Raw genomic sequence first — 26,305 nt, 5'->3', positions numbered from 1 at the left:
AGACCCGTACGGGTCTTCTCAAGGCTACATTAATTCTTGGTTCCCCATGGCTGATGGGTTTATTGCTTGCCGGTTGGGCAATCCCGTTGGCAATGGCAGAGCCGGATTCCTTGGCTCCGTTAGGTAATTGAAGATTGGCCTCAGGTATTTGTGGTTTAGTAATCCGATGGGTGTTGGCCGCCAGTGGGCTTGCTGTGCCTTTGGGCTCCTGGCCTCCTCGGGTGGTCTCTGGCTCGTTTATTCTGCCTCTAGTACCCGCGTTTGCCTTGTCAGTAGAATGTAAGACTTGTCTTACTTAGAAAAGCACATTATTCCAAATCTAGAATAATCATGTACCTTATTTTCTGATAGAAGGTTACCATGCCAAAGATGTACAGTTTGCTACTATCCTATTTTACTCTTTCAAAATGCTCCTATTGGAGAGGGGAAAGGCACAAATGAGGGTTGCTGCCTGTTTTGCATAAAATCAAAGAGAATTCTGGGAACATAAGCATGACAACAGACCTTTATATTTGACAAACATATATGTAATAAATAGTTTGTAGCTTGAATCACTAAGTTCATAATGCTCACTGCTGTATGCGCTCGTTTAATTTTTCACAACCTCACATAACATTTCAAGTGTTTTTAAACATGAACCATATATACTCATTGGCACAGCCTTGAGGTTTGGATGGGAGGTAAAATGGTTGTGACATTCGAGGGCCCAATTGAGCTAGAGATTTAGAAAAGTAGGGTCTAAGAGGGGAAGCAAGGTCTCCAGGTTAGGCTTTCTGTATGTATTGGGCTGTGCACACGTCTAACCCAAAGCACAGACATCCTTAGATAATTGTGTATATATAGGATACGTCTAATTAGCATATTTCGTTATTATGCCAGGCTGCAATTTTTATTATATAGGTGTTAATAGCATGACTGTTTGTAGGTATGTATGGGATTTATAAAATGCAAACTGAGATGGGAAGCAATGGGGCACTGTAAAAAGGGGACATACCCAGGGGGTACAAGTAGTATATAAGGCTAGCCCGACACCCAAGCGCTGCTTTTAGCTCCCGCTCAGTGAATCACAATTTCGCACCCTGCGATGTCTCCACATCCCAGGCTGCCCGCTCTGCCTTTTGAAGCTCACATACGCTGCCACAACATACCCCGCTCTTTTTCAAGTTTTCTGCCCTTCTTCCTGCATTCACATCCCCATCCCATCATCCACCGCCTCACTCCTTTCTTCCTGAAATTCCCAGTTCTGCTACCAGTGCGTAACACCCCAGAACCAACCCCTGTCCCAGTCGGGCCATCAAGCACTCACTTCTCACCCATTCTGCATTGGCTGGCACAAAAGAAACAGGGCGAGCCCATTACAGTCGCTGAAGGGATCGGCCAGAGAAAGTAGTCCCCTGGATAAGCAGCAATTTCCTTTCTTTTTTCAAAGATTAGCGCCCCCCAGGATAAATACATGTTTAGGAGCAATAAATGCAGCCCCCTTCACCCGCCCCCACCAGACCAAGCTTTCTGATTGATTTGGATCAAATCTGCTTGGGCATGTGCCGTGACCTGGAAATGTGACAAAGCCATCCCACCCTCCTTGGACAAGGACCGATTAGAGCTCCATCTGGGGTATTCGGAGTGGGCGGGTGGGGTCTAAAAGAAGCAGGTACCACTGGTTCTCTGAGAGCAAAGCCCAAGTTTGGATCCGCGAGAGGGGTTGGTGAAATGCTGGCGGGAACCAGCATGGGTGGCAGCTGGTATCGTAAGGTGCTAATCCATCGCCACTTTCCCCCTCTCCCGCCCTCCCCCCAAGAAATAAGCCTTCCGCGCAAGATGTTCCCCTTGCCATCCCAATTAACAAAACCTAAGCCGCAGCTTAACGGAAGGATAATCACGCAAGACGGAATGATCTCGCTAAGCCTTTTTGCCTCTCCGTTCCCCCTCTCGCAGAACCCAACTTCGATTGGCCCTCCCGCGCCGTACCGTCAATATCGTATATGCGCCCCTTTGTGGGGCTAGACTTGCGTCATGTCATATTGCATCAGATCACCTGCAATGACGCCCACTGAGTGATGCAACTCAGGCTTTCTCGCCTTCTATAATAGCTACAATTATACGAGATTGGTACGGGGCCAGAAAAACTGCCATTCCAATTCCTGCGCCTTGTAACCTTTTTGTTGGAGCTCTGCTTAAAGTATTGGCAGGAAGTCCTCCTCTGGCTGGTATAAAAGGAAAAAAGCACTCACAAAGTCTAACTCTGGTTACTAAACTATTGGGGAATCAGTTATTTTACGCAGAAAGGGCGGCGCGTTTCTGAAAAACAGAAATTGTGCAGACCGGCACCTTTCTTTGGAAGTGCCCGCGCAATCTGGAACTTGCAATTACACCTGGACATCATCCTTCGCGCCTTGAAACACTTGTGTATAGGCGCGTTACAAATGCCATATCATATCTATTTCAGCAAAGTATTAAAAATAAATCTTTTCAGGAAGGCGAACCTCTAAGACTAGAATGCATCCCATGCAATGCAAACAATGCAAAAATGCAACAAACCTTGGACCCAGTTGCTAAAGTGTGCAATGCATGTTGCAAAAAACATGTGTTGGCATGCAGTAGGAATGTAATGTTGTGCAAATGCAACAATTTCAAGAATACGAATGTTTACAATTTTCTGGCCAGAGGCGTGATCTGAGGTTAGCAAAGTGATAACTAAAATGCACATGAAAACCACATAGCATAACACAATGTACTATATGCACAGCACATAACAAATTGCAGAAATACAAATAACAGGAACAATTTCCTCTGCAAATAGCCGAATATTGAAGAAGGCATAATAAGGCATTATTGTATGATCAACGTAAATGGAAATTGATTGCAAGCACCGGGTGGGCACATTTGTGGTAAGAGAAAGCATCCTGTAGGACTATCGGGCGCAGTATACATTATGCAGATATTGAAATAACACACAAGTTTCCTCTGGAGGAGCAAAGCTTGTCCCACGGACATGTAAACATGGAGGTCTGTTGGAATGAGACACAAGTACCCACTGTTAACCAGAGGAGCAAAGCTTGTCCCAGGGAAATGTAAACATGGAGGTGTGTTGGAATGAGACACAAGTTCCCACCGGTAATCAGAGGAGCAAAGCTTGTCCTAGGGACATGTAAACATGGAGGTGTGTTGGAATGAGACACAAGTTCCCACCGGTAACCAGAGGAGCAAAGCTTGTCCTAGGGACATGTAAACATGGAGGTGTGTTGGAATGAGACACAAGTTCCCACCGGTAACCAGAGGAGCAAAGCTTGTCCTAGGGACATGTAAACATGGAGGTGTGTTGGAATGAGACACAAGTTCCCACCGGTAATCAGAGGAGCAAAGCTTGTCCTAGGGACATCTAAATTCCCTCTGATAACCAGAGGAGCAAAGCTTGTCCCAGGGAAATGTAAACATGGAGGTGTGTTGGAATGAGACACAAGTTCCCATTGTTAACCAGAGGAGCAAAGCTTGTCCCAGGGAAATGTAAACATGGAGGTGTGTTGAAATGAGACACAAGTTCCCACTGTTAACCAGAGGAGCAAAGCTTGTACTAGGGAAATGTAAACAGGGAGATGTGTTGCGGGAAGCCCGGCTTGTTGAAGATTTTTATAAGCCCTTCGGCTCAGCCCAAGTTAGGCTGCCCCACAAGACAATTGTGATATTTCTCAATAACCCAACAGTTTGGTGCCTCTAGAACCGGAAAATAATACTTTCAGCTGACAGTTTTTCAACCGACTCCCCCCACCCCTCCACCAAGGGACGTTGCACTCGACAAATCTAGAGGGCGATATTCTACCTGGGGAGCAATAGAGTTTAATGAGTGGGGGGGCGTGGGGTGCAGTCACAACAGCACATTGTGGGTCAGTGATTAGACATAATGATATACTTGTCGCATTCCAAAGATATTCAGCATTCCAGCGCATGGAGGAAGGGCCAGGTGAATAATACCCCTTACACTCACACTCAAACCCAAGGATCGGAGCGCGAGCTGCCATCCATCTGACGTTTGCTCTGCTCTTTGGGGCTTTTGGCGGTCGCTCAAGAAGTAATATTAATGTGGCCTTTCTGTAGTGTTCCCACTGAGTCGTACTTGTGTTGTTCGCTCTAGAAGGCTAAATGCGGCAACAACAGCGGCTGTGTACGATTTTGGAAGGATCGTCAATGGGCTCGAAGCCAGGTCGCCAATCCAATTCCAACGGAGCTATTGGAACACTGGGTCGAGGCGGCCTGTGCTTAGCCATCCATGCCTCGTGGACGGTCTGATCCTGGATGAAGGACTAGGCAGTGCTAGGCAAGAGGATGCCGCACCAAGAGATGATTGGGGGTCCCACTGAGCCCGTCCCCAAATCTGTACCACTGAGATCCCTTATGAGAAGAAAGACCAGCCCCAGCAGAGGAAATAAAACATGTCAAGAGTCCGCATGCCACATACATAGTGATGCCAGAGATGCCCACAAGCAAAACCCTTCAAAACAGATCTGGTGGAATTCAGCCTTCCGTTCCTTGGCAACAGACGCACATAGGCTGGACCAAGAAGACTCCTGCAAAGACATCTCCAGTATGAAAGGTTTGTGAATGGGGCACATGGGTAGACCTCAGCACCACTTGGTGCTATACCCTCAGGTTGTAGGGGGCCGGAGGGGGGTAAGGGGAGGTAAGACAGAAAGCAAGGAGGTTGCTGTACTCAAGATGGAACTCTTCCAAAGTCAACAGGAACCTTCTCCTTTGCATCCTCCAATAGCAGCCAATTCTCTGCTCCCATACCGGGGGGACTGTTCAGTGTATCCTTGTTCAGGAAACATCAGAGGGAAACCTCTTCCACCAGGGCGCCTCCTACTTAATAAGATCCCCTCTTTCACCAGGGCGCCTCCTACTTAATAAGATCCCCTCTTTCACCAGGGCGCCTCCTACTTAATAAGATCCCCTCTTTCACCAGGGCGCTTCCTACTTAATAAGATCCCCTCTTTCACCAGGGTGCTTCCTACTTAATAAGATCCCCTCTTTCACCAAGGCACCTCCTACTTAATAAGATCCCCTCTTTCACCAGGGCGCCTCCTACTTAATAAGATCCCCTCTTTCACCAAGGCACCTCCTACTTAATAAGATCCCCTCTTTCACCAGGGCGCTTCCTGCTTAATAAAATCCCCTCTTTCACCAAGGCACTTCCTACTTAATAAAATCCCCTCTTTCACCAAGGCACTTCCTACTTAATAAGATCCCCTCTTTCACCAAGGCACCTCCTACCTAATAAGATCCCCTCTTTCACCAAGGCACCTCCTACTTAATAAAATCCCCTCTTTCACCAAGGCACCTCCTACTTAATAAGATCCCCTCTTTCACCAGGACGCTTCCTACTTAATAAAATCCCCTCTTTCACCAAGGCACCTCCTACTTAATAAGATCCCCTCTTTCACCAGGACGCTTCCTACTTAATAAGATCCCCTCTTTCACCAGGGCGCCTCCTACTTAATAAGATCCCCTCTTTCACCAAGGCACTTCCTACTTAATAAGATCCCCTCTTTCACCAAGGCACCTCCTACCTAATAAGATCCCCTCTTTCACCAAGGCACCTCCTACCTAATAAAATCCCCTCTTTCAACAAGATGCCTCCTACTTAATAAGATCCCCTCTTTCACCAGGGCGCTTCCTACTTAATAAGATCCCCTCTTTCACCAGGGCGCTTCCTACTTAATAAGATCCCCTCTTTCACCAGGGCGCCTCCTACTTAATAAGATCCCCTCTTTCACCAGGGTGCCTCCTACTTAATAAGATCCCCTCTTTCACCAGGGCACTTCCTACTTAATAAGATCCCCTCTTTCACCAGGGCGCCGCCTACTTAATAAGACCCCCCCGCGCAGATCCCTCCACAGCAAGATCCGCATCCTGAGCTGCCTTGTAGCCTTGTCGATTGAGCTACTCCCTCCGTGGTGTCAGGGACTGGACCGCGACACCAAATACATTAGGGGCGTGTGCGTCGCCATCAGTCAGTCTTCAAAGCGCTTAATTCAATACTGGAATCCCCATGCCATCCACTAGAGCCCCCCTTGAATAAAAACATTGTTTCTCCCCCCCCCCAAAAAGTGGCTGGGCCCCTCTAAGTGGTCCAAAGGATGTCCAGGGGGGCCCAGGCTCTTTAAAATATAAGCACATTTCTACTGCTTATATTTCTATTAAAAGCAGTTGCCTTAATCCTTTATTGTATTAAAAACAGTCATCCTAATCCCTTTTCAAATAGCCTGGGCCCCCCATGGACATCCTTTGGGCCCCACTAGGAGGGCCATCGCCCCGATTTGAAGACCACTGCATTAGAGCAACACTTTGCCTTACCCACTGCACCAGGTAAACGTAGCATTATGCAACAGACACAAGGCAGTATGCTGGTGCAGCGCCAACATATTGAAATAAATAAATAATAGCCTTGTTGTTGAGAGGACTCAAACTATTGAAGAGCTCTGTGTCATAAAAGGCCGATAACGTTGCCTCCACAGCGCCAGGGGCCCTCTACAGGGCCACAATGATGCCACCTGTCTATCAACAGAGTGTAACGCCTGCCACTAGGAACACACCTACAATGCGCAAAGGCATATCAACCAGGACCTGGCACTGCCAATGTTTCATTATAGGATGAGCAGCAGTGCAACCACCCCTTATTGCTTCATCGTGAAATTCCTTTACCAGTCTTGCCACCCTGCCAGCCTAGCAGCCCGAGAGGCTTGACCCTAGAATAGGCTTCTCAGCGGAGAATAAAAGTTGTACACACAGGCCACAGCTTTCACAATTGCTTCAGGAATGTGCCCACTACAGCCACAGCACTCTGCAGGAGCATTATTTCCAATCCGGCTGATGCCTCCGAAGGCCTGCTCAGGCAAAGCCAACCACTCAGAGGCTGCCATGTTGGGAAGTCTCCCTCATCATACATAACCGCCACCAGGTCTATGAGCTGTGTAAGAGCACCTGCTGTCAGCACCTGAGTGTGTCTGCCACCAGGTCTATGAGCTGTGTAAGAGCACCTGCTGCCAGCGTCTGAGGGCGCCTCAGTGCTTAGGGATTCCTCATCTGCCAGCAGGTCTATGAACTGTGTAAGAGCACCTGCTGTCAGCACGTGAGGGTGTCTGCCACTAGGTCTATGAGCTGTGTAAGAGCACCTGCTGTCAACACCTGAGGGTAGCTCAGTGCTTAGGGATTCCTCATCTGCCATGAGGTCTATGAGCTGTGTAAGAGCACCTGCTGCCAGCGCCTGAGGGTGGCTCAGTGCTTAGGGATTCCTCATCTGCAAGCAGGTCTATGAGCTGTGTAAGAGCACCTGCTGTCAGCACCTGAGGGTGGCTCAGTGCTTAGCGATTCTTCATCTGCCACCAGGTCTATGAACTGTGTAAGAGCACCTGCTGTCAGCACCTGAGGGTGTCTGCCACTAGGTCTATGAGCTGTGTAAGAGCACCTGCTGTCAACACCTGAGGGTAGCTCAGTGCTTAGGGATTCCTCATCTGCCATGAGGTCTATGAGCTGTGTAAGAGTACCTGCTGCCAGCGCCTGAGGGTGGCTCAGTGCTTAGGGATTCCTCATCTGCCAGCAGGTCTATGAGCTGTGTAAGAGCACCTGCTGTCAGCACCTGAGGGTGGCTCAGTGCTTAGCGATTCTTCATCTGCCACCAGGTCTATGAACTGTGTAAGAGCACCTGCTGTCAGCACCTGAGGGTGTCTGCCACTAGGTCTATGAGCTGTGTAAGAGCACCTGTTGCCAGCGCCTGAGTGTGGCTCAGTGCTTAGGGATTCCTCATCTGGCACCAGGTCTATGAGCTGTTTAAGTGCACCTGCTGTCTGTACCGGAGGGTGGCTCAGTGCTTAGGGATTCCTCATCTGGCACCAGGTCTATGAGCTGTGTAAGAGCACCTGCTGTCTGTACCTGAGGGTGGCTCAGTGCTTAGTGATTTCATGTCAAGGTGCAATGTGTGAAGTGAGCATTGAAACTGTTACCACAAACAGACGTTTACAATTCAGCACAGGAGGCAAAGAGATGGTCACTGAGGTATGCACACATGAGCACGAATTTGGGATGGATCACCCCAAACGGTGCCCGCTCCTACCTGTCAATGATAACCGGGTCTGAAGGAGTCTCGTTCCTGTTGCCGCAACTTTTCTTTTCACAGCATCGGCTAAAGAGGGAGAAAAGCAAAGGATGAGTCAATATCAAAGAGTGTCATTGGTCGCTCCTATACGCTTCATCCTTTCCCTTGCATCATGCCTCTGCCTCCTCTTTCTTCCTCATTCCCCCAGCTACTTTCTGTGCCCCAGCCATGTCTCTCCTATCAGCTCCATCCTTTCCCTTGCATCATGCCTCTGCCTCCTCTTTCTTCCTCATTCCCCAGCTTCTTTCTGTGCCCCAGCCATGTCTCTCCTATCAGCTCCATCCTTTCCCTTGCATCATGCCTCTGCCTCCTCTTTCTTCCTCATTCCCCCAGCTTCTTTCTGTGCCCCAGGCATGTCTCTCCTATCAGCTCCATCCTTTCCCTTGCATCATGCCTCTGCCTCCTCTTTCTTCCTCATTCCCCCAGCTTCTTTCTGTGCCCCAGCCATGTCTCTCCTATCAGCTCCATCCTTTCCCTTGCATCATGCCTCTGCCTCCTCTGTCTTCCTCATTCCCCCAGCTTCTTTCTGTGCCCCAGCCATGTCTCTCCTATCAGCTCCATCCTTTCCCTTGCATCATGCCTCTGCCTCCTCTTTCTTCCTCATTCCCCCAGCTTCTTTCTGTGCCCCAGCCATGTCTCTCCTATCAGCTCCATCCTTTCCCTTGCATTATGCCTCTGCCTCCTCTTTCTTCCTCATTCCCCCAGCTTCTTTCTGTGCCCCAGCCATGTCTCTCTTTACGGCCCTTTCTGTTAGCCAATCTCTCCTCCCTCATCTCCCCCCTTCTTCACCTGCCTCCCTTCCTTTCACAGTCTCATTTTTCTCCTGAGTTCTGCACAGTCTCCGTCTCTTTCCCTTTTGTTCGCCCTCTCCTTCTGTCTTGCCCATTTTCTTCTTTCCTGTTTCCCCATCTCATCTTGTACTCTCTTCACCCCTTCTTTTTATCTCACCCTATCTCCTCTCTCATTCCATCTATCGCCTGCCCCTTATCCCCCATTCATTTCTTGTCCCCTTTCTGTTTAACCTCGTGCGTCACCCCCTCTCTCTGTCTCTCGCCCTCTCTCTATCTCTCTATCTCTCCTCTTACCTTCCTTGCCTCCTTCCATCTTAACTGCCTACCCTCTTAAGCCCCTAACCTGTTCATGCCCTGCACGAAAGCCACCTGGTTCATTGCTGCAATTGATTGCAGTTATGGCAAATACAGACATGTGTTATTTGTGTTATTTCCGCTTATTTTAATGTATGTAGTGTTCGTGTGTCTACATGCACCGGCTGCCACTAGAATATCACCCTGGACCTCACCAGGCATCGTGTGTTGGGAGAACTTGCTTTCTGTGCACAGAGCAGTGATAATGAGAGCAACATTGCGCAGGCCCCTGGCACACAGGTGGGGAGGGCGGGCAAAGGTGGGAAAGGAATCAGAGAAAATGAGCAAGACAGAAGGCAGGAAAGCAGTGCCACCCTGCCAGACGATCAAAGAATACACAGGGCCTGATTCACAGAGCGTGTCCCTATTATAAAACTGGCCTGTGAATTAGGCCCTTGATGTGAGAACAAAAGCTTCAAGTATTAAAAATATAGAACAAAGAACGCACTAGAACAGTCATGTGAAACTGACACGTTTGTGATAAAGAAAATATTGAAACAAAGGGATGAAGGTGGGTGTAAAAATACATATCAAAACAAAAAACAACTGAAAGAAAGAGAGATAGGCATAAGGGGGTGAAATGACAAAGTGAAACAGAACTGTATTGGGAAAAGGAGAAGGAAATTGGAAATGGAAGCTATGAAGAGATAAAGACAGAGAGGGTAGAAGAGAGGCCCGAAATGAAACAGAAATGGAGATAGAGAGATAGAGGAGAAAGAGAGAGGGGAAGAGAGAGGGATAGGGAGATAGAGGAGGGAGAGCAAGAGAGAGCCAAAGTGAAACAGAAAGGGATGGAGAGAGAGATAGAGGTGAGGGAGGGGAGAGAGGGGGTAGGGAGAGAGGGGGAGTGTAGAAGTAAAACATACAGAGAGTAAGAGAAGAGAGGAGAGTGGGAGAGAGAGGGGAGAGAGACAGACGTAAAAGGGGAAGGGGATAAAGATGAAGGTGGTAAAGAGGGAGAAAGACAGAGGAGAAAGGAAAAATAAGGGAAAGATAGCGGTGGGAGAAAGGAACATTGAGAGAGAGGGTGGAGGGAGATCGGGCCGACGTGAGAAAGACAGAGGGAGAAAGAGTAAGAGAGGGCTGGGGTGAAACATAGAAGGAGAAAGATAGAGAAAGAAAAAAGAGACAGAGAGAAGGGAGAGCGAGAGAGAGAGGGAGTGTGAAAGTGATGGGGTTGCGCTAGAAACATCCCAACTCCCCGCCTCATCCTTAACATAATGCATTCATTAGTGTTTGTTGCTGAGATGAATTTGTATATATAAGGTTACATTCCCATGAAGAGAACTGAGCTGAGTACGGTGTTACCAATTACAATAGGGGATCATTAACGACATGAACGGGAGTGCTTATAAAGTGCTTTTTATAGTAGCACATTGTAGGTAGAAAAGTATTATGGCAACATAAGACATACACTCTGCATTAGAAAAAACGGTGGGCTGGGACATGTCACTCCAGATGTTTTAGGCTATGACTCCCATGATCCCTCACCATTAACTATACAGGCTAGGGCAATTGGAAGATGTATTTCAAAACACCTGGCGGTCTCATTAATATTAGAAAGATGACACTGAATGGTCATATCGATGAACCAGGCTCACTATGACATCATCCACCGCACTGTCCCTGGCTCACTATGACATCATCCACCGGACTGCCCCTGGCTCACTATGACATCATCCACCGGACTGTCCCTCGCTCACTATGACATCATCCACTGGACTGCATCAGGCACACTATGACATCATCTACTGGACTGCCCCTGGCTCACTATGACATCATCCACTGGACTGTCCCTGACTCACTATGACATCATCCACCAGACTGCCCCTGGCACACTATGACATCATCCACCGGACTGTCCCTCGCTCACTATGACATCATCCACTGGACTGCAGCAGGCACACTATGACATCATCCACCGGACTGCCCCTGGCTCACTATGACATCATCCACTGGACTGCATCAGGCACACTATGACATCATCCACCGGACTGTCCCTGACTCACTATGACATCATCCACCAGACTGCCCCTGGCACACTATGACATCATCCACCGGACTGTCCCTCGCTCACTATGACATCATCCACTGGACTGCAGCAGGCACACTATGACATCATCCACCGGACTGTCCCTGGCTCACCATGACATCATCCACCGGACTCTCCCTGGCTAACTATGACATCATCCACTGGACTGCATCAGGCACACTATGACCTCATCCACCGGACTGCCCCTGGCTCACTATGACATCATCCACCGGACTGTCCCTCGCTCACTTTGACATCATCCACTGGACTGCATCAGGCACACTATGACATCATCCACCGGACTGTCCCTGGCTCACCATGACAGTAGCCACTGGACTGCATCAGGCACACTATGATATCATCCACCGGACTGTCCCTGACTCACTATGACATCATCCACCAGACTGTCCCTGGCTCACTAAGACATCATCCAGCAGACTGTCCCTGGCTGACTGTGACCTCATCCACCGGACTGTCCCTGGCTGACTGTGACCTCATCCACCGGACTGCCCCTGGCTGACTGTGACATCATCCACCGGACTGCCCCTGGCTCACCATGACATCATCCAGCAGACTGTCCCTGGCTGACTGTGACCTCATCCACCGGACTGTCCCTGGCTGACTGTGACCTCATCCACCGGACTGCCCCTGGCTGACTGTGACATCATCCACCGGACTGCCCCTGGCTCACCATGACATCATCCAGCAGACTGTCCCTGGCTGACTGTGACCTCATCCACCGGACTGTCCCTGGCTGACTGTGACCTCATCCACCGGACTGCCCCTTTAAAGATGGTTGTGTTCTCAAGAGGTCTCATCTCTCTACGTACGTAGGCAAAAGTAATGCCCGTGCAGCTTGGGTGGATATGAAGTAATTGGAACCCTCTTTCAAAAACACATGGCCGTGGATGCTATGTAGACATGTGTTATGCATGAACACTCGGTGTTGTCTGATTAATAAAGAGGGAAGTACCACCTATTCAAGACGAACAGCGTCAGATTTGGCAATCAACAGCTCCACCAACAGGAGGCGCAAACGCAGAGCCCCGGGGCAGATGCTGAGGTTTCCCGCCGAGGAGCAAGATTCCCACTGAGTTTGCAGCGCAGTCTGGGTGTGCATGAGGATCCAGAACAGGGCCCATAATCTATTCACTCCCTTGAAGTTCAACAATGAGTATGCAGGGCCCCAGGCCCCCACACACCGGTGCAATAGAGGCCCGCTAGGTGCCTATTTCAGGTGTACATTCAGGCCTCCCTGAAGGAAATTCCAGGCAACAAGCTGCGATTGCTCTCTGCTAGATCCTATTGCAGCAGGGGAGTTCTTGAACATTGGACTACACAGGTGAAGTGGAAAAACAAGGGAATTTCTACTGGTTTACTACAAATATCAACTGCCCCGAAAGACACCATTAAGCGGCTCTGACCAGTTCAAAAGTGCAACTGGAATCAACTGGAATTTTCCCCTACAGCCCTCAAAACCCCATATGTTATCACTGAGTCCAGTATAAACCATTTGTCAACTGGTCAATTGGAATTTACTCAAGAGGCTACATCACCAATCAATATCAGATGCATGATTCAATATGCGTCCATATAATCTTGAGTAACTAGAGTCAGATCACAAAATATTAAGGTTTTATTACCAACATTTACAATTAGGTTTAGATTTCAAATGATTCTGGTTTTATTACAAACATTTAAAAACCATTGTATAGAGCCAAACGTTTATTTAAGAAAATATCAGAAAAGTCAAGCTTCTAAAAATGTGCCCTGTCTCATTAAATTTCTTGAGCCGACGTGTCAGCCTAGCCAATAAGGAAGAGTATCCAGCCTTTCAGGACTTAATGGATACGCATATCAAAAAATACAAATACAATTTAAAAAATTTAATTTGGTTATTATGTGCTATTTTGTTTTTCATTTTGAAAACCCAACTAAATTTAAATTCCGGAGCGCGCCCCTTGACAGTCCTTGCCCTGCTCCTCTACTGCTGTATTGTCTATTGTATGTCCTCTGCTTTGGATCAATCCTCGATCGGCAGATGGATGCTTGCCTCAGCTTCATCAAAAGCAGGGGCCCTATAAGAGAAGGGATCCACAATGGCATCCAAAATGGCATTATCGGGGGACATCAACGGGAGCGCGCTGGGTTAAGCTGGACATGACTTCCCACATACGCTGAATTTCAAGGATTTTGTTGTGATAAATCTGGTCAACTCAACTTAACTAAAAAACGACTGGACGCATTAACCCCAGACCCCCTCCAGAAATCGAGTCAATGCTTCGTGCCCAAGGTGTTTAGTACCTGGTCCAACTCTGTCCAGCGGGTTTCACTGTGCACACAAGCACAAATGTGACTTTTTCCTTTATGGAGAAATCAATGGGGACTAGGTCGATACTGCATTTCTTGTTTTCTTAATAAATTTGTTTTTTAACTGATCTTTCCCGAAATTGCCAGTCTGGGGGGTGCAGGGGGGAGAGGGCCTAGGGGCGAAGGCCATACCTTACAATTTTGTTTGCAAAATGTCAGCCAGATCCATCATATGAGTCAAAAGTTATTAGCAATTCATTTTTCGGGTTTCCTATGGAACTTTATGCTCAACTTAATTATAGTGCAGCAACCAAACTAACATGTATTATGCTTTATATAGAGAGAGATATGGCTGACCAAATGTCATATTACATGCTAATATGCACCTCTCTGTGTTTGAGGATTTTGAGTACAATATTGTAACAGAGAGTTCTAAATTATTTGGGATTTTGGAATATGGATGGATGGGTAGGTGAATGGGTGAATGGATTGGGAGGGTGGATGGATGGATGGGTGGGTGAATGATCATGAAAAACACAAGGGCAAAGGCTGTGTGCTTTTACATGTCACCAAGGTATCATAATATGTATTTCTGTGACAGCACATTTGTATGGTACCCATCAATGGTCTAGCCTACCTTTATCTACAAGATAACATACTACATGAGAAGGGCTGTTTTTTGCTTAATTGTACTACAACATAACAATATATGCTTTTTAGTGGTCAGGGGTTGATTGGCCTATAGGGAAAACTCTGAAGATTTCCCAGTAGACCTCTGCACACTGGCCTCTTTTGTGTGGTAACCTATTTTAATTACAAATGTTCTCATAGGATAAGGGTTGGGCTTGCTGAAAATGCGTAATATGGACATTATTTCCAGGACCCCTTTTTGTTCGCAGTCCCCCGCTGATAGTGTTTCATTTTTGACTCGTATATTTTTTAATGGAGTATTTTTACAAAGTACATTTTCCAGACAATTCTTAAGGATTTTGAGTTTTACAAAGATCACAAAAACCTGCAATGTGCTTGAATTACATCCAAACAGAACATTATATGGGACTTAGATTATGAAGGGGACCAGCATATAGAGGGGAGACTCTCCGGCGTGATTTGTGGCATTGTCGTTCAGCCCAGAAAGTGTCATCCAGCCAAAAGACTCCAAGGGATGGAGCAGAGAGGGGTGGAAGGCCCTGAAAGCAGTGCCTGAGAATGTGGAGTGATAGTGGAGGCCGCAGAGATTCTAATGAATGACTTGCAGATGAGTGGGCCATGTAGAGTCTTGAAGCGTTGACTTAGATCTGAGAAAAGCAAAAGTGATTCAAACCAGTACCTTAGAAAAAAGGGGCAGAAAGAAACATGAACCTATGATTTGGAACAGAGAGGAAGTCTAAATGTCAAGCCAGGGCGTAAAATAGGAAGTATGCGTCGATGTTCGTATCACTGTGTAGAGGTGGGCGGTAGCAATTTGAGAAATTGGCAAAGGAGGAGCGGAGCCAGTGGAGCACGTAACTGATGGTTTGGACTGGATGGAAATGGCAAAGATGGAATCCATTGACTCAAAGCGAGAACAAGCTGTAAAAACAAAACAGTAACCTATAGCAGAAAGAGACAGTGGAGAGTCAAGCTAGGAATTTAGGATTCAGAATGGGAAAAGAGATTCAAACCAGTGACTTGGAATTACTGGAACCAGCAGACACTGGAAGCATTAAAGCAGAATGCAGATGGTTGTCATGTCAATCACTTAGAAGGCAGAAATGTCGAACCACTGAGTGGCAGCTCAGCTGTGGAATGACCTGCCGTTCACACTCCGTAGAATCTCTAATCGTCTACAATTCAAGATTTCCCTCAAGACCTTTCTCTTCTAGGCTACAGTATCTTTTCTATGTGGGCTCCCAGCGCCAAGATACCTTCGGGCGGTAGAGAGCTTTATAAACTTTACTAACATAACATAACATTACACTAACTTAAAATGTTAATGGGGGTTGACATTCAAGTCATTGACTTAGAATGGGTTAGGTTCTGCATAGATTCAAACTGGGTCTGCAAGCAAATCAGGCCTGTAGATTCTTGAGCCAGTGACTTACATCAGCGAAGGGGGGATATTTACTCGAACCAGTGAATTTGAAAGGACATGGAGATTCAAACCAGGGACTTAGTGCAGGAGATGGCTGGTAGGGATTTGAGCCCGTCTCTTAGATCTAAACGGGCTGACAGAAAACGAACAAGCACCTTTGAACGGGCAGAGCTTGTTCCAAACTGGCGACTTAGAAGGAAGATGATGGATATTGATGCAAACAAGGGTTACTGAAATGGTGAAGACCAATGCAGAGTCAGAACTGCACCGTAGAATGTAAAGGGGCGGTAGCAACTCAGGCTAGTGGCCAATCAAGGAGAGGGCTGAGAGATATTCCAACCAATCCCTTGGAGTGGAGAGAAGAGGCAGACAAACGAGAGAATAACTTGGAGGGAACAGGAACTTATTGGGAATGGCACGCTGCTTTAGAAGACGAGAGCCTATTGTGAATTATTTATCATCCCACTCCCCTCGCATTTGTGAATGGATCCTGCTATGGCCTTCTGCTCGTTCCCCCCGTCATATATCTGCCGTGCGGTATTCCAAGTCCCACCAAACAGATGGAAGAGGGTCCCTGCTGGCAAGCGACTGAGAGGGGCCGTAAATCTGACATAATTGCAGCTATTTTATTTGACTCAAGCAACATGGGGATGTCAAAACAGCTTTTTTTGTCATAAACATAACCGTTGTGCAAAACACCGCACTAAAAGCCCCACTGATGTGGTGGAGGACCGGTTCTGCACAGAAGACGGAACACGCGGGCTGTCACTCAGAAAGGTCTGGATAGCCCAAGAGAAGATTCAGTCACCGCTCGCACAATCCCCTTTTGTTAAGACTTGCTCTTCTACAGAGAAATGAAAACATAAACACTAACGCTGTATATGATATGATATTTTATTTATATCGCGATCATACACGAGTGTTTCAGAGCGCGACAATATTCACACACTGCAAAAACCACAAATCCCCCTCACCTACATCATCAAGAAGTCTTTAAAATGCTGCCTTGTCCCACACACAGGCAAGTGCATACAATGTGCATTCTATCTTTTTAATATATTCTTTATTTTGCCAATACCTTTAAGAAATTCCCAGTGACACATTTCAAAGAGGCAAAATGTACATTTCCCTACAATATTTTTCTCAAATATCATGAATCAATGTGTAAATATTTACAATACATTTCATTGCAACGTGACTAAGGAAAGTGACAAGATTCCCTTTCGCTAGTCAGTCTTCTTTACAATTGTTTTGTCTTGTAAATAATCTGAACTCCCTCACGAAGAATGAAACTGCACACACGCATGACACAGTGAAGATTACCTTCTATAAGCCAGCCTTTACATATGTTCTTCAGCTATGCATGTATGGCACAGGGGTCTGTGAGCTAAGCATAATTGGAATGATTCATAAAGATGTTACCAGATGTAAGTTTGACCGGCCCTTGACATATACCTGGAAAGCGCTATGAGAGTCACAGAAGAAGTAACACAGTTACGCTCACATACCCCTGAGTTACACCAAAACTAAGACGGGGTGCAGCTGAGTTAATAATGTAACCTCTTTGGTGAATATAATAGCCCTCTGCAGGTGTAAGTCAAAGGCAAGTCAGATTTACTCTTGGTAACATCTTTGACTGCAGGCAAAAAGATGCCATAAACGCATCTTTCAGGCAAATATGCTTAGAATTATTAGATAGAAAGCTAGAATCATAGATAGATAGACAGACAGACAGACAGACAGACAGACAGACAGACAGACAGACAGACAGACAGACAGATAGATAGATAGATAGATAGATAGATAGATAGATAGATAGATAGATAGATAGATAGATAGATAGATAGATAGATAACAGGTAGCCTACAACTGTGACTCCTTGTTAAGGATCCACAGATGATGCTTTCTCTTAAGCCAATTTGGCTTTTCCCCTTCTTAACAAATCAATAACAAATTTGTAAAACATAAATAGAGGCTGTGACGGATTGCCATCTGTGAGGGTGTGAAAGCCCTAGCTTTTTCTTTTATTAACATAAATGGTGCGAGTAATCTGTTTCTGCTAATTAGACACCCTGTCATAAATTGCCAAAATGATAGTGCACACACGCACCTTTGCTGAGATAGCCTTGAGAGGCCCTTAATGGCAGCCCTTCAGTGGAAAAGGGCCGATTCAAAGGCCACATATACATTCTTGATTGCTGCTGAAACCCAAAGTTCATGCAGGCAGAAGTGGCTTTATAATCTTCTGCACCTCTGTGCTCATATCTAATAATTGTATGCCTTAGTTAGTCTGGTGGTACATACATCTATAAGTATAATATAAGCCATGTTTGGTTGTGGCATAGTGACTACTAAGAGCCCACAATTATACAGCCAAATCAATTTGATATCACAATTCTGTCAGATTTGTGAGCAGTGTACAGCTATAGTATGACTGATGAGCATTAGTGACTGGTCTGACTGTCCCAACAGCTGATCTTTGGAACAATGGCCAGAATGTTGTATCGTTTAGCCCCGTGGAGGAAGGTCAACACATTCCTCCAGGGCACAGGAGCCTTCCCCAGGAGGTTTCCTAGGAACCTGTGCTTCAGAGGTAGCATTGACATTAAAAAAAGCCACACTCACACCAGGCTGCTGACCACATGAGTATTTTGTAATTCAGCATGCATGGAAGGGGGCAGCTTTAGAGCAGCCACAACGGAGAGGTGGGCTAAGAAAAAGATTCCACCATCTTGGTTTCTGTTAGGGCTCTCTGCTACTTCTTATCCACCCCTGCACCCCAATTCCTGCAGGTAAAGCACACTGGATGTGATGTAAGAAGGCAAAGGGCCCCTTACTACCCCTTACTACAGGCTTGCTTTAGAACAATCCCCTGTGACATTGCGGCTTTATAAGGAAGAGTCACCCCCTGTTTCACTGGACCTCTGCTGAGGATACAGCCTGTCCTGAACTCCTCTGCCGCGGCAGTGACAACCGAGCGCATCCAAGGCAGAGGCGAGCTCTGACCCCTAATCTACCCCAGAGAACAGTGGGGGGGGGGATTTCAATGGAGCACAGCCTCTCCTCTGGCTGCTGCACTGGAAGCAGGTCTCTGCACTGGGGATAATGGAGCCGCTGTAGGGGCCAGCCAACTTCCTAGAGTGAACATGTCGAGGTGGTGGACTCACCTCGTCCCCAGAGTCCATGGGTTGGGCCCCCTGAGCAACCCAGATGTCAAGGAAAAGTTCTGGGCCCTGATTCCCACATTGAACTGATTGTGAGATACACTCATCTGGATTTCTGTGGCTTTCTCCAAGCTTCTTCGCGACACGTGCCTTGGCTGCATGGAACGCACCACGTGTTGGACCCAAGGAACCAGCTCACCAACTCAATGCTGAATCATCACCTCCGAAAGCGCATGCAAGCTCAGCTTGACACTGTAGAACCCCCAAAGACAAGAGACCAAAGGTACTGTGAAGAGGCCCTATCCGAATGGTCCACTTTTGAGGACCATAGTACATTTTAAGCCCCCCACCTCTGCCTTTTTTCTACAAAGACATAGCCTTGAACTAATGACAGTGTTGACAAGACCCTTGCCTGAGAATGCCTGCTGATCAATTCAGAGTGCCCTTTCGCACACTTGGAAGACAGTGAGAGAGTATTTTGTTGATATAGACTCCCCAATTCGAACTGGTCAGAAGACTCAGATTTGGACATATAATCATGGAAGATGAGCTTCAATTTCGTGATCTGTTCACTTCTAAGAGCGCGTAATGATCTTTGATTTCCTTTCACTGTGGCACGCAGTTTGCATTGATTCTGCACCTGTATCTGCTGTATATTCCCATTCATTGTGGCAGTAATGGAATGCTGTGGCATACTGCCGCCACCGTGCGCGGCAACGTTTCATTTAGATTTTTTGAGCAGGGAGGCAGGTGTTGCAGTTTTTCATTTGATCTTTATTGTACGGTTTACTTTGTGTGTATTTACAATGTAGGCATGTCCTGTTACTTTAAAAATAAAGTTTCCGGCCCGCCACACGGCCCCAGGAATAGACTATTTGGAAGAAATGGGCCCTCCTACTGTAGGACTTTGCATAGTCTGGGCTTCACAAGCAACTTTGTCTCTGTTTTTCAAAACAATAACAGGTGCAAAGGGTTCTTTAGGATAGAAAACCTAGCGCCTCGGCCATAGATTGGGGAAGGGTCATTTTCCTAAGCAATAATCAATAAAAGAGCAATAATAAAGGAATCGTGCGCGGGAGGCCTATGGAGATTGTCCAGGTCAAAGGACCATTTGATAAGACCTGCCAGTCAACTGCTCCCGTGTTGCAGTGTATGAATTCTAGTGATTATAGAGGTGTCTGTAAAAATGATAGCTCCTCCGCATGCATTCTTTGGGGGTGCTTTTTAATGTGTGCCTTGTAGTTGGGGGGCAAGGTTTAATTTAAAATGTGGACGTTTCCTGTAGTTGAGCTGAACATGTGGAACGGGCAACCTGAGTGGCGACGCAGGGAAGAGGTTTAAATAAGGAGGTGGAAACCCTCTCTTGATGGGTATAGAGGACAGGAATAAGGGGATATATGGGAGAGCACTAAAGGGTGGCAGGTGGCTCCAAGATACTACAAAAGTAGGGTTTTACCTTGAACAGGAGATAGGGTAGAAAAATATTCAACCATTTTGAAGCAGGTTAAAAAAAGATGAAAATGAGCTGGGTTGGTAGAGTTAGTTCTTTAGGGTGGCATAGGATGTGTGGCTGGTAAATTGGCATGTCGGTTGATGCCCGCTGCTCCTATTAGGGGCATGTCTATGGCGCAGTGGCTGGTAGAAGGGGTAAAATACAGGCACCTTCCCCGGTTGGTCACCTCAAGGTTCCGTCAGCAATCACTGTTCTCCAGAAAGTTTTGGGCAAGACTGGTAGAAATCAGTGGATGGTGTGGGTGGACTTTCACAAAGGTTTTGCTATCCTCTACATGGATTGGCTCGACAAGACTGTGGCAAAATCATTGCCTTTGCCAACCTCTTAACTCCTAATCCTTTGGTTCAGCGGCAGCGCTCACTTTCGGCACCACACCAAGTCCCACATTAAAGATGTTTAGGACACCGAGAGCTGGTGGCAACTAGTCTCCTGGGGCCAGATTACAGAAGCTTTGCACCGGTGCAAGTGGAAAGTTTGCACGGTATTAGCACTGGTGCTAAGTTTGCCCTATTTTTCAAAACACTGGAACACATTAAAAAAACCATTGCGCCTGTGACCAGTGCAGTTTGGCATATTAAATACACCAGGGCAAAAAAAATGCATGTTGACTATATTTTTGCACCAGGGCAAAATTTGCCTGAGTGCTAATACGGAATGGTATTAGCACTCGGGCAAACTTTGCCCTGATGCAAAAATGCATCAAAAATGCATCGTTTTAGCACTAGGGCAATTTCAGCCCTAGTGCTTTTAATATGCCAAACTGAACTTGTCGAGGCGCAATGTTTTTTTTAATGTGTCTCAGTGTTTTTAAAAATAGGGCAAACTTTGCCGTAATGCTAATACCGAGCAAACTTTGCACTTACAACGGTGTAAAGCTTCTGTTATCTGGCTCCTGGTCCAGTTCATGGGCACTGCTTGGTGCTACGCTGTGAGGACCCTGCAGCAAGAGTCTTCTAGCACGGATCCATGGCTTCTATTAGTGACGTCTCCCTCAGAAATGTGCACAATTTACTTGCTTTGTGCGTGTGAAAACCTACAAACAGGGATTGACCTTAATTTCGGATGAGCAGGAGCTAAAAGCAGCCCCTGGGTGGCCAGCGTTCACCAGTGACCAGGAGCTCCCACTGGGGAACAAGGACTTAGTTTTGCAAGTAGTTTTACAGAAGATGCAAACTTATAACTGTGTCCATTATTAGTGACCCGGTATGGCTTAGATGACGTTTAGATGTGTCCTGGTGTTTATTTATAGATTGTCCTCCATCACAGCATTCAATTCACATAGGTGTGTTTCTTCTGCATTAGTCTCGGGAGGATAGCTGAGGGGCAACGTACTCGCCTTGGAAACAAGACGACACGGAGCACCACAGGTCCGCCCTTAGAAACTTCTGGGTATTAAGCGCGTTATAAATAACCTGTCATATCATCAGTTGGTCTGGGGGGCCAAAAGTAGCCTCAGGCAGCTGTTGGTGCCAAGAATCGTAACACAAACGTAAACACATAACAATGCACAGAGATATTGAACGTGGACACTTCCACACTCCGACTTTCAACGAAAGCACAGGAACTAGTACAGACCTTGGAATAAGGCACTACTGAACACAAACTGCACAGGGTGAACCAGAGGGAAACGTGCACACTGAATCAGACAGACTAAACGCCTTTTTAAGATGCACCCCACGCCCTCCCCTGCCCCAGGAAAGCCCCCCAATCTGTCTGCAGTCCCAGGCTTTTGTTCTGCACTCGCCCCTCCCCAGCTCCTCCCTCTGTCTGCCTGACAAAAGTGTCCAAAGTCGCACCATCTGGCCGCTAAAGACGGGGTCCCAGTGGCCGGCTGGCTCAGCTGATTAGGGGCTGCTGTCTGCGCCGAGCCCGGCGGTGCAGGTCCCAGCTGTGCCCTGCCGGGCTCCAGGCAGCGGCTCTGTTATTAGACAGCTGGAGGCCTGGGGACCGCTGCTGTTCACGGTGTAATGTGCCCGGGCCCCCCAGCAGGCGGGAGGGGGGCAAGCGAGGGGACTGGCAGCAGCGCAAGTACCACCCCACCCGCCGCCCTCAAAGGGTAATTGGCAGAACAAGGGCACGCCAAGGAAGATAGCGCAGGGAGTCGCGGCACTGTCACCCTTTGTGCTCTGGCTGGCAAGCGAGGAGTGTCAGATCGCGGAGAAAGTGCACAGCGCCGCGCGGTGTCATGCTTGAGGGCAAAGGAGAGAGGCGGGGGGGGGGGCTTCTCAAATCAGCCGACTCAATAACTAATAGATATTGCAAAATGACCGTGGCCTGTAAATTGCCAGCATTGTCACGTGCCTGTTATCATTACCGTCCTGCTCAAGCGCAAGCCACCTATTGTCCTGCGCCACCCTCACCCCCCGCCCCCCCCTCCGTCCATTTATGAAATTCGTGATCATTTGCGTTTACTACCTCGCCAGGCGTAATGATGCGTACATGTGTACAGACTAAAGGGATTTCCAAATATGTATTCTAAAATATCCTTGCGTATAAAACTGCACAGTCCCTCGGTGAAACGCTACTTTACATAATCAAAACATTAATTTTGAAATCTGCATAGAAAGTACATACATAGGAGTGGTTGCGCGTATAGACAGACATGGATTAGAGGAGAGCTGAGCTGGGTAGATAGATTAATGCTAAGGCAAGAGGCCTATCCTAGTTATTTGGGGGACTTAGTGCGCTCAAAAGCAGGTGTCAAACAAACGTGCAAATACGCGTGTTGCGCCTGCTGGGCGGGAGCGTTCGTATCTGCCGCGCACCGGTTGCCGTGCGCTTCTCCGGAGCTCACTTGATAGAGCCTGCGCGCAAGCCACGCACGCAGCGCAGCGCAGCGCTCACAGCGCACGCGCCCGCCGACTGCCGGCCGCCCGGCGACCTAGGAAAGCGGCCGGCGAGCGGCGCAAGGTGCTATTCTCAAAGCAAAGCGCGCGCAGGCAACTTTTCCCATCCGCGTGAAAGGGCAACTCTCGACTGGAAACAGGAAGCAACGGAGTAATATCCAAGACATTCCTGAGACGCGCATTCCGACTGTTATTCCTAATATCTGTAGTATTATTAGCAGTATCACTAGCTCTGATAACGTTATTAATAAAAATGACATTATTCATAAATTATAGCTAATAGTGTCATGAAAATATGTTTACTATTATTATTTTATTTACTATCGAATAAGGTATATATTTATTTAATTATTTGTATTGTACAACTACCTAATTTTTATCAGCATCATTTTAGAGAATGAACATCACCAGTCTATAAAATTAATATATATATATATATATATATATATATATATATATATATATATATATATATATATATATATATATATATATATTGCAATAAAAGGCAGTTATATTCTTTTCTGTTTCCCTTGTTGCGATTAGTATTATTCTAATACAATAGATTTAAATATATATATATATATATATATATTAAAATATTGGTATCAACAATAATAATTTCGATGCGCACACAGGCATCCTGCGTGTTTATGGACACGAATAAAAACAAAAAACAACATTGCGTAAAACTGACCAAATGTTATAATTAAAGTGTGATAAATCAACAAAAAAAACAGATTAATTATTTTTTATCTTTTTGGAAATGAAACTCACGCTGTAAACTAATTTTCATGGAGTTTGTTAATGGCCGAATAGAACTTTTAAAACGCAAAATGCAACAAGGGGTGCCCCCGTGCGAGGCCGTTTCTATTTATTCTTTGTGCGGGTGTGCATTTGTGTGGTCTCTGATATTTCCGGCGCTTTCGGGGGTGTGGCCCCAGTCTGACGTCGCCCCCTTTACCCAGAGCGTTTGCAGTGCTTGCCGTTTTTAGAGCTAGACTGTCGAGAGTCCAACCGCCCTCGACCTCCCACAAAACAAGCGCAACAATTAAACCTAATAACGGGGTCAGAGCATCGAATATGGCGCCCACTGACCCCGCACCGTTGAGCTGAGCGAGGGATTCTGCAACCGCGACACACCCGTCATTTCTAGGACATGTTGTGCAAATGGTGATATTGAAGTGATTCAAGGACCAGTGACGCGTGTGTGCAGCTGCGGCGACGTGAAATGGACGCACCAAATGACACGGTTCCACCCAAACACAGCAGCACGCGCAGGAGCGCGCCCGCGCCTCTTGGCACAGAGTGCGCTGGAAGTGATGATAGCCGCCGGCTCGGCCTCGTGTCCCCTCGTGTAATCACCACACTACGGGGAAAGCCCCCCATAAGACGGTCGCGGCGTTCGCCCATTGGTGGTCCCGGAAGAGCGCTTCCCGGGCGACGCCCTGCACATCTCACGCTGCCGCCTCCACACACGGCACGAGAGCGAGCGGAAAGGGTGCCTATCGCCCCCCCCCCCCCCCGCCCCTCTCTCTCCGGCCTTACATAACTGAGAACACCTGTCGATAGTAAGGGTGGGATCCTAACGCATGTGCTATATAAGTGCGGCGATCTATTGCGCACCTTACAGTAGAGCTAACCGTCCCCACTGTGATTGTGTTGCTGCGTGTGGATGTTGTGTATATAGCGTTATAGGAAAAAATACAAAGAAATGACATTTCTCTCTAATTAAGGCAGCAACCTGTTATTTGCTGACCAGCACTGGTAATGTGTGGGCGAGCAGCGTAGCGTGCCTGTGTGCCGTGTGCGTGCGCGCGCGCGCGCACGCCCTTGTGGCTTCCCATGAAACTCGCACATAGACTACATATCAGAACTCGCACTGGGGTCGCAGCAAGAAATACACGGGAGAAGCCAACATGGGGTGCAGAGGCGCTACATAACTGCAAGGCGCTTACCTGCACATGACCTCGTGGGTAAGTAAGACCCTACACATTTCCGGGTTCTTGTTCTGTCCCTCGTAGGCGATGGGCTGTGGAGAAGAGATGGCAGGTATCTCTTAAAAATGCACCCGTGCATAACCAGCTCCATACACACGTGCACGCAAGCAGAGTTAAACACATAATACATACGTCAATGTTTATTAAATAAACGTGTGTGTGCGTGTGTGCGCGCGCGCCCCTGGTGAGTCTCTATATGGGACCAGGGGAAGAGGTACCCCGTAACCGGTGAAAAGGCAAATGCCGGAGATGAGAAGTGCAATAACAGGGCAGTCATTAACACTACTTCTGACGCAGGCCCACACAGGAGGGTCCGGCGCGTGCAAAGGAGCGGGTGGGCACTGTACCTGTTTCGTGACTGAATCGATGAGTCTCACAAAAAGGTCCTGCTCGGTTCGGACACCTGAAGGAGGGCACAGAAAGTAAGAGTGGAGTTATAGTCTGACAAAGAGTGCGGCCCAACTTCCCTGAAGCCACCTTCAACCCCCCCCCCCCTCACCCTCCCACCGCCTCAAACACACGGCCGTTAACATAAGACACCACACGATTACTGTATTCAAGATTTCCCAAAACATGTCCCAAACAGGTGCCTGTCCTCTTACAAAGAATTGCTCATGTCCCCTGCTTTAAGAAAATACATTATTTTCAGAATCCGTTTGGCTGAAGCCGTTCCTCAAAAATAAAGAATTGTGACAAAAAAGACGTTGCATGACTATGTCATCCCCCTTTCCTTAAATTAACCTCAAATCGTGATGCTATAAGGCTTTGGGCACACCCTTAAAATAACCTCAGACCTAAGGGGCCCTCACGCTGTTACAGTAACGTGAAGCACAGGTGGTGAAGGGTTTTGTCACCCCGGTGGCGTGTCCAGACTCCTTTGACTGCAGTGGCCTAAGCCTAAGTGCACGAACGCATGCACACACACACACGCACACACACCATAGTTTAGGATAATGGGGTGGCATCTGGGGTGGCCAATCAGATTCCAGGGGAGGCACGTGCCACGCCAGGCCACTCCCTGGACACGCCTCTGGTGTAAGGATTCTTGCACCCCGTAAAGTTACCCCACATGCTG

The 26,305-nt window shown here is 47.3% G+C and overlaps 1 protein-coding gene across 4 annotated transcripts in view; it reads right to left on the bottom strand.

Moving 5' to 3' along the window:
- EBF2 (EBF transcription factor 2) overlaps positions 1–26,305 on the bottom strand; it is a 250,907-nt gene that overhangs the window by 195,565 nt on the left and 29,037 nt on the right. For all 4 annotated transcript variants that reach the window (XM_069617589.1, XM_069617591.1, XM_069617588.1 and 1 more), the window contains exons 4-6: positions 25,578–25,633; positions 25,189–25,262; positions 8,105–8,173 (exon numbers count right to left, since the gene is read on the bottom strand). In XM_069617589.1, coding sequence (XP_069473690.1) covers positions 8,105–8,173; positions 25,189–25,262; positions 25,578–25,633 — 199 coding nt within the window. The remainder of the gene's footprint in view (positions 1–8,104; positions 8,174–25,188; positions 25,263–25,577; positions 25,634–26,305) is intronic.

The sequence above is a fragment of the Ambystoma mexicanum genome, chromosome 10, assembly GCF_040938575.1.
Source record: "Ambystoma mexicanum isolate Mex_15411 chromosome 10, UKY_AmexF1_1, whole genome shotgun sequence".
In the NCBI taxonomy this organism is placed as follows: domain Eukaryota; kingdom Metazoa; phylum Chordata; class Amphibia; order Caudata; family Ambystomatidae; genus Ambystoma; species Ambystoma mexicanum.
The sequence above is the reverse complement of the archived record's forward strand: the minus strand, read 5'-3'. Positions and strand labels throughout refer to the sequence as shown.